Source organism: Lampetra planeri, chromosome 29, assembly GCF_965212315.1.
Source record: "Lampetra planeri chromosome 29, kcLamPlan1.2.h2, whole genome shotgun sequence".
Lineage (NCBI taxonomy): Eukaryota > Metazoa > Chordata > Hyperoartia > Petromyzontiformes > Petromyzontidae > Lampetra > Lampetra planeri.
This window is the reverse complement of record NC_136135.1, coordinates 12,498,982-12,514,074: the sequence shown is the minus strand read 5'-3', so window position 1 is coordinate 12,514,074 and position 15,093 is coordinate 12,498,982. Positions and strand designations below refer to the sequence as shown.

The 15,093-nt window shown below is 47.3% G+C and overlaps 1 protein-coding gene across 1 annotated transcript; it reads right to left on the bottom strand.

The window, feature by feature from the left end:
- Window positions 1–2,673: 2,673 nt before the first annotated feature.
- FBL (fibrillarin rRNA 2'-O-methyltransferase) lies at window positions 2,674–12,129 on the bottom strand. The gene is made up of 9 exons (XM_078608303.1): window positions 12,044–12,129; window positions 9,505–9,651; window positions 8,964–9,077; window positions 7,652–7,746; window positions 6,113–6,283; window positions 5,740–5,872; window positions 4,276–4,388; window positions 3,422–3,567; window positions 2,674–3,200 (listed from the first exon to the last, which is right to left on the bottom strand). Exons 1-9 carry the CDS (start codon window positions 12,108–12,110, stop codon window positions 3,179–3,181), a joined length of 1,008 nt encoding a protein of 335 aa, XP_078464429.1. The 5' UTR covers window positions 12,111–12,129; the 3' UTR covers window positions 2,674–3,178.
- Window positions 12,130–15,093: the final 2,964 nt, after the last annotated feature.

Here is a 15,093-nt window from a genome sequence, read left to right as displayed (position 1 = left end):
TGTAGCAACCCTGTCTGCTACTGCAGGTAAGTACATGTAGCCCATTTACAGCGCTACACATTGACCAAACTTAATAATCAGGCTAGTCTACATTATATTGCCAGTACACTCACTCCAATTAAGAACCTGGCTACAATCTACATTAATGTTTTTATTAACTTAATTTTTCTATTACTTTTCTATCTACGTGACTTTACCGAAAGAACCAAAGAATAAGTTACTCCATGTTTACTCAGCACTGAATATATCTGGAATATTCTGGAAAATAGGTACATTTCTAAATATCACTGTCCTGGTCACAAAAGCAAAGTTTGTGGGGAATAATAGCCATTTTCTGTACTTTTGAGGCATGAGCAATTAGGAAATAACACTACCCAGGAACAACAAAAAAAATGTTACAAAATGTGATCAGTGTCAAAAACTTTTGCTAAGTCTTTTAAGAAAACTGAACAAATGGTTAAAAAAATAAAACATGAAGAAATATAGTGGCTGTTACATTTCTATAGTATTGGCCTACACGTGACTGACTTGATGAACCCTGCCTCTAACCATGAAATGAGATTATTTTGTACGAATGTCTCGCACTTTTGACAAGATGGAGAATACAAATTGGTTCGTAGTTCCTGAGATTGTTTAAAGATCCAACTGGATTGGTTAAACGAAGACCAATTTTCCATAACCAACTAATGTGAGAAAATTTAAATACTTGGATTGTAATAGATCTCGATGCCAACTTCAAAAGGTTTGATTGGTCCCATGTGGTGAGGTCCAGAGGGATGGAGAATTCGGAGGCCGAGAGCGCATGAGCCAATTGTATTCATATAAGGCACAGCACAGATTATAAGATAGGATATTTCTCTTTCACCGTGTCTATAACACTGTGGAAAGTTCAACAACCACCAGATCTCCATACAAAACATATCTACCACCAGAAAAATGGTGCAAATTACTCAACTGCTCGGGTCAAATCTGGATGTGGCAAACCGAATTTATCTTCCACCTACCTCAACAATTTTGCCTCTCACCGTGTCGGTCAATTTCCCCAGCAGAAAAGATGCAGATATTGACACTTAACACACTTAATGATGCGATGCAGCAGTGCAGACATACAACTGCAGCTGCGAAGTATTCCCTTATACATGTGTCGTAGCTGGAAAAACATTTATAATTATAATTGTCGATGCACTTGCCCTCCCAGTATCTATAAACTGGATTAGCAGATAAAGCGGTACTCTACCTTTTTTGATTATCGAGAGTAAAATTGTCTTCAAGCAGAATTAACCTGCTTTGAACAAATATTCATTGTTTATCAAATAACCCAAGCAAGTAATTAAATATAACATTGTGATGGCTATGCTCGCAGACGTCACGGTTAAGCCAGTGGGGGACCATACAAGTTAATAAATACAGATTATCGTGAGAATAAACTTGTCTTGCATCTCAAAGATCGAGAAATCCCAATGGACTAATTTATCCCACTTTCACAATAGTCCAGTGAACAATGGCGAGGCAATTCCTAGCATGAGGCCACAAGCAGTCCCTCGTCACGGAAAACATCAGTGGTGTCCAAACGCATATCAGACCTCCGAGGTCAAAAAGTCTCAGACAAACGGCGTACGTGGCCACGCTTGGACACCGGCACGTAGGCATCTCAGCAGCCCCACGCTGGCCTCCATCGGCGTTCCACTGCCCTCCCCCCGCTGTTGGGATATTTGACTGTTTACGAATCAAATCGTGCAATGTATTGGGTTCAGTTTCCAATTCCTCCTATTCGATTAACGAAATAAGCACGCCATATATCTTCATATTATTAACGTTCTCCACAACGCCGATTGTGCCGTATAATTTTGCGTCAAACGTGGACCCATATCCTAAAGGGTGGGTCCTTGCCGAGAACGTCTGGCAGCTCTCCAGCATTGGTTCAAGCCAGCCCCACTCTGCCCAGACACCGAATGTCAAAGCCAGCCCGATTTGCTTGGGTTGAACCGATGCTGCTGATTTGATGCACACCTAGGCCTCGGGGGACCAATGGGTTTGTGTACAAATCACCAGAACGCAAATCAAAAGTACTTCAATCAAAGCAAAGAAATGGGATGGTGGAATCAAATAGATGTTCAGTAAACCATTGCGCATATATACTAGACAACCATTGGTGTGAAAAACGTATATTGATATATTTCGTCAGTAACACTTTTATGTAAAAAGATAGTGCATGCTTGTACAGTCACCATAAATATGGTATGTGGGAAAAAATACGAATCGAGGTATACACAAGAAAGTGGCGACTGTAGTCAGGGACACTAATGCTTGGGCGCTATCTGGCACATGTTGCTGTGCAACGTAAACGTGGGTCTTAATGTTAAAAAATCTGGATTACACATTATAGTGCGGTAACACGGTATAAAAAACGCGAGTGGGTCTCAAGTTGAGTACGTTAATGCAAAAGTAAATATTATGGTATTACATACTTTTGCTGTAATACTCAAGATTGAAACCCAATCGCGTTTTTTACTGTGGTAACCTCGCCATAACGGACTTGTATCACACCAGGACGTCGAGTATTGTTCCTCAAATGTGAGGAAAAAGCATTTGTAAAATCAATAGGATGGGTAAAAGGACTTGCGTTATTTCTATTCCTTATTTTAAGTCTGTAATAATGAACACATCGTGCAATTCATTATAAATTGTTTATTACTCAGGGCTGTACAGGTCAGAGTTTTATGGTTGTCTTAACTACGAAATGTCTGAATTTAGCAAGGACGAAACGATAATCGCACACAAAAATATTACAAGTTCACGAATAAAAAAAAATTGGAGACAATACCGCAAAACTCATTTTTTAAAAAGTGGTTCCAATCACAAGTTTCAAAGCAGCGTTCATTGGCGTGAATGTCGGGATGTTATATTCCACTGTGGGCAAACATCTGAAGCAATAACTGGGAAGTCGCACAACAAGCCGCAAATATTTATTTCCCGATATATTTGCTTGCCGCGTAATTATGAACAGACCCACATACAACGCAGCTCAACGTCATGCAAACGTGGTGGCATGTTTCTATTTTCTCAAAGCACACAGATGAAGACGACACGTGTTGTGCGAGGAGCCTCGTGTCTCGAAACCGAAGGAAACTGAGGCCGAGAGAGCTCGGCAATCAGATGATCACGGCATCCAGGTCCCTCACTTCTGCTTGGGGGGTGGCCTGTGGGAAAGGAGGGGGGGCAGAGCACATGAACAGTCATGACACCATCACCACACAGCATCTTTTGCTTTTGTCATTTTGGTGACCCGGCTCCCCACTCGAGTGGTGACCCGCACTCGAAAATTACTCTTCCCTTGCTGCTCTCACGAGTTAGCACCTGATGACCCGCCCATGCACCTGGAACCCCCTGCCCCCCGCCCCCCTCCCCCGTACCCCCTCACCTGTAGGTGCCGACCACCACAGCGTGGTCCCTCTCATAGGGCTCCAGCGTCAGCTGCTCCTGGGGCTTCATGTTCTCCTGCGCCATCTTCTTCACCTCCTGGGCGAACACAGCCTCCGGCTGAGCCGTCGAGTCAATGCAGTTTGCCTGGCGCATGGAGGGCAAAGACAAAGATCCCGCAGTTATAGCCTAACACCGACTTTTCGGGAAAGTAGCGTCAGCGAGCACATGTGAAGGCTGGCACGGCCACACGAGGAGTTGGATGGCCAGCACCATGCCTGGCTTTCGTCTCACCAAGTACTGATATTTACACACCATACTAGGTACTCATTTAACGCTGAGTCGGTGTAGGGGAGGAGCACTTCAGTTAATGGTCACTGGTGTTCGCCGTGAGCGGAAATCGAACTCGGATCTCTAGGTTTGGCGAGCAGCGTGTTAACCGCTACACTGCCGCTCCCCACACGTGCACACACGCATGCAGACACACACACAGATGCACACGCACCACAACTAACTCCACCCTCTGCTCCATGTCAGTCTACATTTCAGAGGCTCCTTTTCCCCAGTTACAAACCCAAAACCTCCATTAGCGCACAGATAGAGGCTGCTTTAAACACGTGCACTGCCATGAGGGCAGCATCGCTCGGGGAGACCATCGTCCAGCAGACTGATCATGGATGATTACCCTCATGATGCTTTTACTAGAGCAAGCAAAATTATTGTTTGAGCAAATCGAAAATTAACACTGCCTTTTATTTCTAGTGTGCTGCTGTATACTTGCTCACTATGCTGCATTACAATGGGGACATGGGCAGAGTTTGGTACATATGAGTGCGAGACACAGCCGCCACCTACCTTGATAGAGATGACAAAGTGGCCTCCATTTTTTAAAAAGTTATGGGCGTTGATGGCGACAATCCGGGTCTGGTCGGGCTGAGCGACGTCTGCAAACACGACATCCACCATTCCTGCCAGGGAAAAGGGAGAGCATTCGAGTTTAGTAAACAGCGCGAGGCCAGGCAGCACGTCTGGCTGTCCTGAGGTTTTCGCCACTGTAATTTCTCAAAAGGGTTGAATTCCTCCTCTCACCGAACGTTGGCATTAAGCGGAGTGCCGATTTGTGATCCAGAAGAGCGCAGACCCAAGGGGGACAGTAACAATCAGTAACCCCCCCCCAAGTTTCGTGAAGATAAAATCCACGAGTGGTGCAGCGGTAGGTAGGGGCTATCGCCGTCGCTTGTTGCAGAGGTTCACAGTTCTACAGCAAGCTGCCCTGGTTAATGCTGTGGGTGTGTATTAACTACACGCCGTCTCATTCGCAGCGGACGTTAAAGATCCCCCAACGTCATTCGTAGGCGAGCCGGGCCCTTCTGTGCTGACCTCAGGGTCCAAATTTGCAAAACTAAATAAATGACAACACATCGACTAAATACGTTTGCCTATTGAACTTCTTTCATGTCGTACGTAGCAAACCGTGCTAAATCGGGAAGGTGCAAAAAATATGTAAAACACAGCTGCAATCGTTGCCCCCCCCAACTCAAAAAACTTAGCAGGACCCTCCTGAAAAAGTCATACTGCAGAAGTAGACATCGATTCGGTGTAACAAACCTCTGATTAGCACGGTTGGCTACATAAGGTGTGAAAGAAGTTCAACATACATACACACAATGTGCAACACAGGTCCAACAAACCCCAGCGAGCCAGCGTAACCATGGCGCAACACAAGCACAACAACAGCACTTGTGCCAAGCTCGGTGCACTTCAAGGCCATGTGAATTGTGGAAGGCTCTCTGCTGGTGGGAGGTCACAGGACAGACCTGGGTGCTGTGGGATGACTGGCAGATGTACTGCCTATGCTTCCCACTATACCACCTTCCATAATCACTTGTGCGTACAGAAAGAAAATTACACAAGCAACGTTCTATTGTTATTCATTATTACGAGTATTTATCCAAGTCTCACGACTGTTTTTGAGGGTCCTGCTAAGAATTCACAGTTCGGGGCAATGTTGCTAAGTTGAATCCCAGTGCAACAATTTGCAGGTAATTATTCAGCATTGGGATGTTAGGTCAATAACAGTGACACCGTGTCTCTTTTAGCTATGAGAACCCGGAGGAAACCCATGCAGAACAGGGGTAAACAAACGCCCCATAGAAAGGCATTAGAGCCAGGAATTGAACTTAGGTCCCCTTTTCCTGAGGCGCGAGCGTCCCCACCCTGCCACCCACCTTGTCGCCATCAAACCAACCCGGAGTGCTTGGTTACAAGCGGAGCCAAGGAGGCTGCGTGCAGTGGCAGTAGCAGCACCGTGTCACTCACCGACTAGCATGCGGTACTTGTGGGGGTGGCGTGCGTCCTCAATGATGGGAATGATGTTGGTTCGCTTCTTGGCCACGTTCATGAGATCCCGGCCCGATCGGTGCGAGAACTCCACGGCGTACACCAAGCCTTCCTACAGGCACCACACCGACAACACCACCGCTCGCTCAGCCTCACAGCAGTTCAAACAAGGAGATTGACATGCGTGGGGTCTGTCATGCTTTTGCAATGCGTGTCCATTAGCATGTTGGCATGTGAGCGTACGTATGTGAGCGCGCGCGTATGTGACGGTATGTGCGCGCATACGTATTAACGCGCGCATAGACACGTGGGCAAGCGAGTGTGTGCGCAAACCCACAAGTGCAACACTTACGGGCCCGACGATGTCGGAGACGTGGGACACAGTGGTGCCGGAGGCGGCGCCCAGGTACAACACCTTCACCCCGGGCTTTATGTGGATCTGGTCAACGCCGCCCAAGATGGCCGCTGCCAACTTGGAGCGAAACGGATTCCAGGCGCGGTACTCGACCTTCTGCTCCTGCTCCTGCACTCAGAATCGCGGAGTTGGGCGGGGGGGGGGCGAGATGGCGACGTCATTGCGGCCACAGCAATTGAAGTCGTCACCACCAACCACCACCACTTTCTCCACCCTCCGCCAAATCCCACACCAGCAACAGAGGCTAGCGCACAGCCGATATGCAGCGACCTCCAAGATCTGCCGCGACAAGCCTCCGACGATCTGGATAAAGGTCTTCTCTTGACCTTGGTCACTTGGACCCGTGGAGACCACTCCCAATGCCGGTGATAGGCAGTCATATTTTTACATTCGAAGCTTGACATAAGTACGACGTACATAAACAGTTCTGTCATTGCAAAACGTGCTCGCACTGGTGGGGAGGAGGTTATTTGTGACCCAAGCACACTTGGTATATACATTCACCTGGACTGGTTTTCAAGTGGTGTGCCGAAAGCCAGCTTCTACCGGATCTTTAAGAGCTGTGAACCAGATCTCACTGGGGACATGGCTCCAATCTTGCACTGACAAACTGTGTATTTTTTTAAAATCTAGATTTAAAACTAATTTCTTCAGCACTGCTTTTGAATTGTTTGTTGTCCTTGTCCTCACCTCCAATTAGCAGTTGGCTACGTACGGTGCTTACATCGTGGGGTAATGATCTGAATTACTTTAGTTACCTCATACCCCGTGAAACTCCTTTTAATTGGCATTGTCTTGGTGACCATTAGCAGGGCAGACTTGGGTGTGTTTCGGTTCTAAACGCCTACGAACCCGGGGCAGGTAGCGAACACTCAGCCACAGCCGCCTTCCTCTCTCGTCTTTGCTCGGCAAAGCAAGCAGCGCCCTGACCTCTAGTGGCCGGGTATTGAACACCCACACCTCTGGCTCGCACGAGGTGCGGACGCTCTAGTGGTCAGATGGCGAATGTGCCACGTGTCGCACTTGCAAAACTGACTCGCGCCAACTTCTGAGCTACTCGTGCAACTATAATTGCTATTAGTTACAATTAAATTGTTAATCCCGCCCAAAGTGCCACTTGGTATCTAATGTATGTACGCGAGTGGGCGCAAGGGTACAGATTTGCTGTGTGAACCCCTTCCCTGGACACTTGTCACATTAATTTCTTCAGCCATGCGGAGGACTCCTACCAGCCTGTCATCTCGGCCAACACCGCACTCAACCACCACACTAAAGGTAACGACTCTCTCTAACCCTAGCAACAACGCTTCTCTTTCTGCGTCTTCCCGCACACACGGATCCACTTAGGAAATCCCTTGCATCGTCTCATTTCCCTAAGCTCTTATGATGTTGCTCAATTTAGAAATGCGTTGTTGCCGGCTGCTTGGCATGTTGGGGCCATTGGGCCTGTGCTCCGTATGATCAGCAACCACGCACCTCCACCGCCATCCTCTTCTCCCCGTATACAGACTCCCCGGGTACCATGTTCCGCGTGACCAGCGCATCCTCCTTCCCTCTGGCGATGAACACACCTGCGGACACACGTGGCGCACACATTGTTGAGACACGGCCATCGCACACCTCACAGAGCTCGCTCTTTTGTGACAAAACTTTGCAAATTATTGCTGGCCGCCTGGCATTTTGAGTCTATGCTCAGCATTCCCGAGTTAAACACAAAAACATGCCAGCATTACTAATCACCCCACAGCGCACAATCGTGTGTAATCTCCTACGGCTGCGTTAGCGCACAATCGTATAAAGATCACTGCACCCTCAAATCATAATACTGACACGATTTGCTTCGTGAGGAAATATTCTAAAATGAGTTTCTTTACAGAGCATCCTGCGTAGAATGTTTAGCAAATTATACTGAAGGGTTTTGGGAAGAAAGGGCACAAAAAATGTATAATATTGTTAACGACCAGAGAACGTTTGCACGAACGGCGTGTTAGACCAGAGGACGCCTATTGACGCCTATTGGCGTCCTCTGGTCTAACACTGTTTTGAGACAAGGCTCAAAAGAAAGCTGACTCGACGGTCAATAGTATAGTGTATAGCAGATTGTATAATAATAAACTATTAACATTCCTTCCCTTTATTAATACTACCCCTATCCCCTCCCTTTGATGCTGCTATTCCTGCATAATGCACGGGCATAATATGACTTTTAAATCTCCCGCCCATCTCCAATGCATTTCAAAAGTAGTACTAATCACATACCTGCATTTCCCATAAATATGCTAAATTCCTCTTGATATGAAAATTATTTTGTCAAGGCGCACTTCCCCCCTTCCAACCCAGCTTAAATAGACGCTCCAAGCGTGGTGGTGTTTCATTCAGACGCTGTCTCCCCAACAGACCTGGTCTTCACCTGAGGACGGCTGCTTGCGTTGTGGCCGAAACGTCGTGAGAATTATTTTATTATGTTTTATTTTTATTATTTTATTTCCATTCTACGTGACTTTACCGAAAGAACCAAGAAGATCTTAACACCTGTTTCGTTGCCAGAAAAAAGGGGAAAAAATATTCTCATATTTTTATACTGGCAAAAGGAGGTCCCATGATGTATGACTGATGCTACACAGGGATCTCAGCAACCTAACTTCAGCACTGTCTCATTACAGGGACTGTGCATGATCTTGGCACCATCCACCAGCCTCACTGCACTGTCATATTTGAGGCATTCGTCTCACAAATCCCACCGATTCACATGTGGGGGGGGGGGCAGCTGCCATGCGACAACACTTGCCTTCGTGTCTGTGCGGCTCAATCGTCACGTTCTTGCCTCCACCAAAGCCCCCGCGGCCTCCGCCTCGGCCACCTCGCCCCCGTGGAGTTCCCCTCCCTCCTCCGCGGCTGCCACCTGGAAATATCCACAACTCCGCATTCACAACGCAGCACTTGTGTCCCGGCACACGCGCACAACCAGCAGACACCAGCTCTCAACGGGGTTGGGGGTTAACAACAACGCCGTTCGTGCAAACGCGAGGCGTTGAGGATGGAGAGTCCTATCCTCCTGGTGTCACAGCCCAAAAGGAATGTCTGCGCAGATTGGTGCTTCCCAACTGTGCTGTACCCAAGGGGTTACTGTCAAACCTCTCAGCGCTTTCACGGACCGCAATGCACAGTCGTGGTGTTTTGGATAAAAATCAGCATCTACACAGGTTTGAGTGGACCACTTCCCCACGCCCTTGGCTGACCGGTGGGTCCGCAGACCGCAGGTTGGAGAGCTGCTGACCTAGAGAGTGGATGTGTGTGGAAACAGTGAAGGATGTGAACCGAGTTCTCACCTCTGAACCCACCGCTGCCACCGCGAAATCCACCACTACCACCTCCGCGGCCCCGGAACCCCCCTCCCCCCCCTCCGAATCCTCCTCGGCCCCCGAAGCTACCGCCTCGGCTAACGCCTCGGCCACCCCCCCCACGTGGTGAAAATCCTGTGGAACAAAAAGAACACGATTCAGATGACGCTGCACCGTCTCCTGCAACACATTCGTTGGGGCGTCACGGTGGTGAGACGTTAACTACCTCGCCTGGTATGCAGGAGGTCGTGGGTTCGATCCAGACCCTGACACCTGTATATTTCGAGTTTGCATGTCTCTCCCCGTGGTTGCGTAGATTTTTCTCCGGGTCTTCCAATGTTGCCCTCCACGTTCAGAATCAACATCACGCGTTTAGAGTATTTCGCTGCTATATATGTCCACATCATTGGGCTATAATTTGTGGGTTGCATACAGCTATAGCGCAGCCCTCGGGGTTGTTGGCCAAGCGCGTGTCCCCCCGACCGGACGTGTCCGTAGGCCGCGCTTGGAGTGGGGACTGTGACGTTGGGGGCCAAGGGCTACACCGGGAGTCGATGTTGTGCTCCAGGTGATGATGAAATTGTACACAGTGCAAGCTCCAATTAATCACAAAATTAATATTTTTTGGAGATTTTCCCCCAACTGTACCCCCATGAAAGGAAGAATCTATTGGCATATCTTGCACTCTTTTTACATGTTTAAATGGATGGGGCATTAATCTATGTTATTTAGATTATTCGGCTACTATAAATGTCCACATAAACCACTTTGTTGAGCTATCATTTGTGGCCAGGTTGCTTTTTTGAAGAGAGCCATATATCTATATGGACCTTACCTGGTAAAATTCAAGTTTAGTTTAGATCGTGCAAGCTGCTGCGCTGAACAGACTAAAACACTGCAGTGAAGACTTTGTGATGGAAGACTTTGTTTTTGCACAAGCATTATTCGTGTTTTCACGAAGCATTTGGCGATACTGCTTTGGCAGTGGCGCAGAGGAATAAATAAAACTCAACAAGTTCGACAGTAACATTGTGTGGCCTTAAACGGCAACATATTTCGTGAAATTTCGGACAATGGCCTCTCTTGATAAGTTGATAGAGTAACAATCCGTTTAATAATCAAACATGTCCTGACTCCTCATTTTACGTGAAATTATAAAATGTTGCTAGCACACTGCACAAGAGGTCGTCGTGTTGCAGTGCGGTCTCTTACCATCCACTCAAGACAAAAATGAGAAACAAAAAAATCCACTGGTGCTAAAGCTCATCATCTAATCAGATCGTGCGCTGCGTGTGCTACACAAGAACCCCAGGCGGAATGAACCAATAAGTTAGTTTTACTCTCTGCTTAAAATTAGGGAGGCCCAAAAGTCGAATCTTATGTTACTTTCGGGGCAACTTTGTCGAGAACTATATCAAGTTCAGTAGTAGTATTATATCAAGTTATTTTAATTTTCACGTCTGCACCGCTGCATCATATTTTATATCAGCTGCTCAGTCAGAGCCACGTGGAGGCAGCCTCTCAGAGGCGCAATGGAGATAAGTCAACAACAGTATTAACACGTGGGCTTTCGCGACTATCCACAAAACAGGATTTCTCCACAAATCTGGCTGCCGCCTGATGATGCCGGTTGTAATTACTGGCGAAACGTCGTACTCAAGATTGTAAATGTTGTGGATTTGCTCTCCAATACACCGGTGTGCTGTGCTAGTAACGAATTGGCATGTTCTGTTTATGTGACAAACCTTAACGGCACATTCATATTTACGCGATCTAACCCAAAAATACTTATATTATGGAACAACATTATTGCGCGAGGATTTTACCTTCCAACTCCCAATAGTTGTAGTCCTACACACAAGTCTGTCCCACAATGGTATGTTGAATTTCTACAACGTGCAAAGACTAATTTTTATATTTTATATTCTCTTCCAGAGTTGCGCGCAAAATTGATCAACACGCGGTGCGCGCGTGGTAACGGGGTGAGCGATGAGGCTTTGGGCCTCCCACGCGGTCATGCGCCCTGGACGCAGTTTCGCATTTTAACTTCGCTCGGCGCCGGCGGAGACAAAGACACACAGATAGAGATACACAGAGCGATATTCACACAGAGAAACAGCCAGAGCCACGAACAGAATTCATCTCAGTCGCAACTCGGGAAGACCACGAGACGCGACCACACGAAAAGAGATTCGGAATCCCGCGTGTCGGGTTGAAAAGGCGACTCGAGAAAAGGGGCTGGAAAATGACTCCCGAGGAGGGGAGAGGATCAAACTGGGGAGAGAAGGGACGGAAAGGGAACACGGGGAAGCGACGGAGAGAAGAGACGCGACTTTGCGGAGAGATGAGAGAATGTAGGGGCTGAACGAGGTGTGAGGGCAAGACAAGAAGAGACATTTGGATTCCTCTTCTACAACATTGATTTCTCTTCTGGGTAGAAAGACGAACATAGTGGAGGTAAAGACCGAGAAGAGATAAGAGACGGAAGAGGAGAGAGATCGCGAGAGAGAGATGGGGATGGCGGTACCTGGCCTCATGCTGCAGCAGTGTGGGAGCGCGCGAGCCACGTGTGCGTCTCCTCGCTCAAGGCGCATGCGCTGTGACCTCGGAAGTCTCGCGGGCAGGAAGCGCTTCCGGGGTCACGTGACGTCGTTCCTCGTCGCGCGTGACCTCCTGACCAGGGCGATTCCGAGTCTCAGATTTGTCGCAAGGCGATTCAAGAAAGGCTACGATTCGCTATTCACGTCGTTTGCGTACCGATCAATAATTTTTCAACTGTGACTAGTCCGTCATATTTCGGCTAACGGAGTGAACAAAGCCATAGAAAGCTGATGAAGTATAAAACTGCGGAAAAGTAAGACGTGAAAAGTATCGATTCCTAATTGCGAAGTTGAATCGGCGGGAGGCGATTTGTTACCATGAGCTCAAGCCGCCATCTTGCTCGGGTCACCCGTGTTGAGGCCCAGGCTCCAAACAAATAAAGTTTTAAAATAGTGATTTACAAACAATTCCGGAACAAAACGCTAAACATTCGGTCACCTCGTTACAGCCCTGAGCCATTCCGCTGCTGGACGAGGGCCTCACGGACGTCGTTTGAGACCATGCTTCACGCTGGTCATCGTGGTGCCACGGTGGCTATGAGATGTTAACTCTCTCGCCTGGTGTGCAGGAGGTCGTGGGTTCGATCCCGACCCTGACGATGTCTGCCATGTATTTGGAGTTTGCGTGTTTCTTCCCGTGGTCGCGTGAATTTTTCTCCGGGTCCTCTGATTTCCCCCTCCACATTTAGAATCAACATCACGCGTTTAGAGTAGGTGGCTGCTATGCATTTCCACACGATACGCCGCTTCGTTGAACTTATTTGTGGCCAGGTCGCTTCTGAGCTAAATAGCTCAGCGGGCCATACCTGGTAAAATAAAAATATAGTTTAGTTTGAGCGCTGGTTGATGATGAAGGGGGGAGGCCAGGAAACGGTTCGGACATCTCTTTTAGCCACTGATGTTGGCCGTGAACGGGAACCGAACTCGGGACCACAGCGCGAGCGCGTGGCGTTGCCTGCGTTTGAACGGGAGCCGCCCTGGGAGCACAGTGCACAGAGCAGTGCAGTCATCATCAGCCGCGGACAATCCACTGCCGGATGAAGGCCTCGCCAAAGATGTTGCCATCAGTTACGATGGAGGGATTACATCGTAACCTCTTGCTACTTCACGCGTGTTGGATCTGATCGCAATATTTATTGTTATTTCGCTTATTTACTAAGAAAAGCTTCGCGAAGTCTCATCACCCGGGAGAGTTCCATACATTTTCGCGATAGAGGGCGATGTTGCTGCTGTGTGTGATCACATTGGAGTAATTTTCTGGTATTTTTTCAGCGTCACACTTAATATTGACGGAAAAAATGTCTACATCTGATTGGGAACATGTCGATAACATGACAGCCTCTTCAGCCGCCTCAATGTCAGCTAAATGCAAAGATAACTTGATTTCCAAGTTCAACCTCCTTGCCAAGAAGAAGCCAGATCCACACATCAAAAAGTTGAATATTGAAAAGATTGCTATTAATCGGAGCAACATTCCAATTTCCGACAGCCTAAAATCTGCTCTAACCAAAGGGTTGTTTTTCGCAGTCACCCCTAAACATATCCCAGTTGATTATATCATTGCCCAGGTCGACGTAGCCCTTAAGGGTTTGGGACACATTACTGCAGACATGGCAATATCTGAAATCGCTGCAATCCTCAAAAACTCTAAGACACCTATTAGCAACAGTAAGGATGAGCGCTTTGAGCTTTCTCAATTAAAAAAGAGAGATGACATCGCCATCCTCTCAGCCAACAAGGGCAATGCTACAGTCATGGACAAAACCACATACAATAACAAAATTCAAGACCTACTTAATGATAGCTATACCAACATTAAAAGAGATCCAACCAACCGCCTCCTTACGAAAACCAACAATATCACTGATTCGACATCTTTAATCGAACCAACCAAGCGGTTTTCCTTAAACCCTCTGTTTCTCGACCACCCAGATTGTATGGCTTACCAAAAATTCATAAAGAAGGTACACCCCTTCTTTATGGATTTGACTCACCCACCTAAAAACTAGCCCAATTTCTGTTTGAGACCTTACAACCATTCACTGGTAAGACCACCTCAGCTGTACTTAACTCAGCTCACTTGGTATCGTTAATTAAGGGCATCTCACTATCTCCAGGTGATTTACTCGTTACTTTCGATGTGGTCTCTTTGTTTACCAAAGTTCATGTGCCTGACACCATTGCAATCATTGAAGATTTGGTCTAACAAGGACTGAATGCTGATGTACCGGCCCTGGTGAGACACTGCCTCACCAACAACTTTCGATGTGGTCTCTTTGTTTACCAAAGTTCATGTGCCTGACACCATTGCAATCATTGAAGATTTAGTCTAACAAGGACTGAATGCTGATGTACCGGCCCTGGTGAGACACTGCCTCACCAAAAACACTTCACCTGGAATGGAACATTCTACAAACAAGTTGAATGTACCCCAATGAGTTCACCCATATCTCCAGTTGTAGCCAATGTTTTCATGGAAAAATTTGAGACTGATGCCATCCAGGCATCCACTCTACGTCCATCCTTGTGGAAGAGGTACATAGATGACACGTCCGTCATCTGGCCACATGGCCGACAAGCTCTGAACGAATTATTCAACCACATAAATTTCATGCACCCAACCATCAAATTCACCATGTAGGTGGAAAAGGATGACAAGTTACCATTCTTGGATGTTTTAATCGAAAAGAGACCAGATGGCTCAATGGGACACTGTACAGGAAAGCCACCCATACAGATGCCTCCCTAAAACCTGACTCCCACCACCATCCATCCGAGAAGAATTCCATCACCAAAACTCTACACCATAGAGCTTAATGTATTTCTGACCACCTAGCCAGTGAACTGGAACACGTACATAAAGCTCTCAAGATGAATAGATATTCAGACGACGCAATTCGTAAAGCTATCACCGCAACCGTTGGGAAGGAACGATCTGAGGACCCAATCAAAACCATCACTTTGCCATACATAGCAG

What these genes read in the sequence shown, in the direction of transcription:
- FBL (XM_078608303.1), bottom strand. Translation starts at nt 12,110, where the DNA reads ATGCGCCTTGAGCGAGGAGACGCACACGTGGCTCGCGCGCTCCCACAC. An exon ending in TGGCAGCGGTGGGTTCAGAG is followed by an intron (nt 9,078 to 9,504) that starts GTGAGAACTCGG and finishes GGATATTTCCAG; the next exon opens with GTGGCAGCCGCGGAGGAGGG. An exon ending in AGAAGAGGATGGCGGTGGAG is followed by an intron (nt 6,284 to 7,651) that starts GTGCGTGGTTGC and finishes TTCTGAGTGCAG; the next exon opens with GAGCAGGAGCAGAAGGTCGA.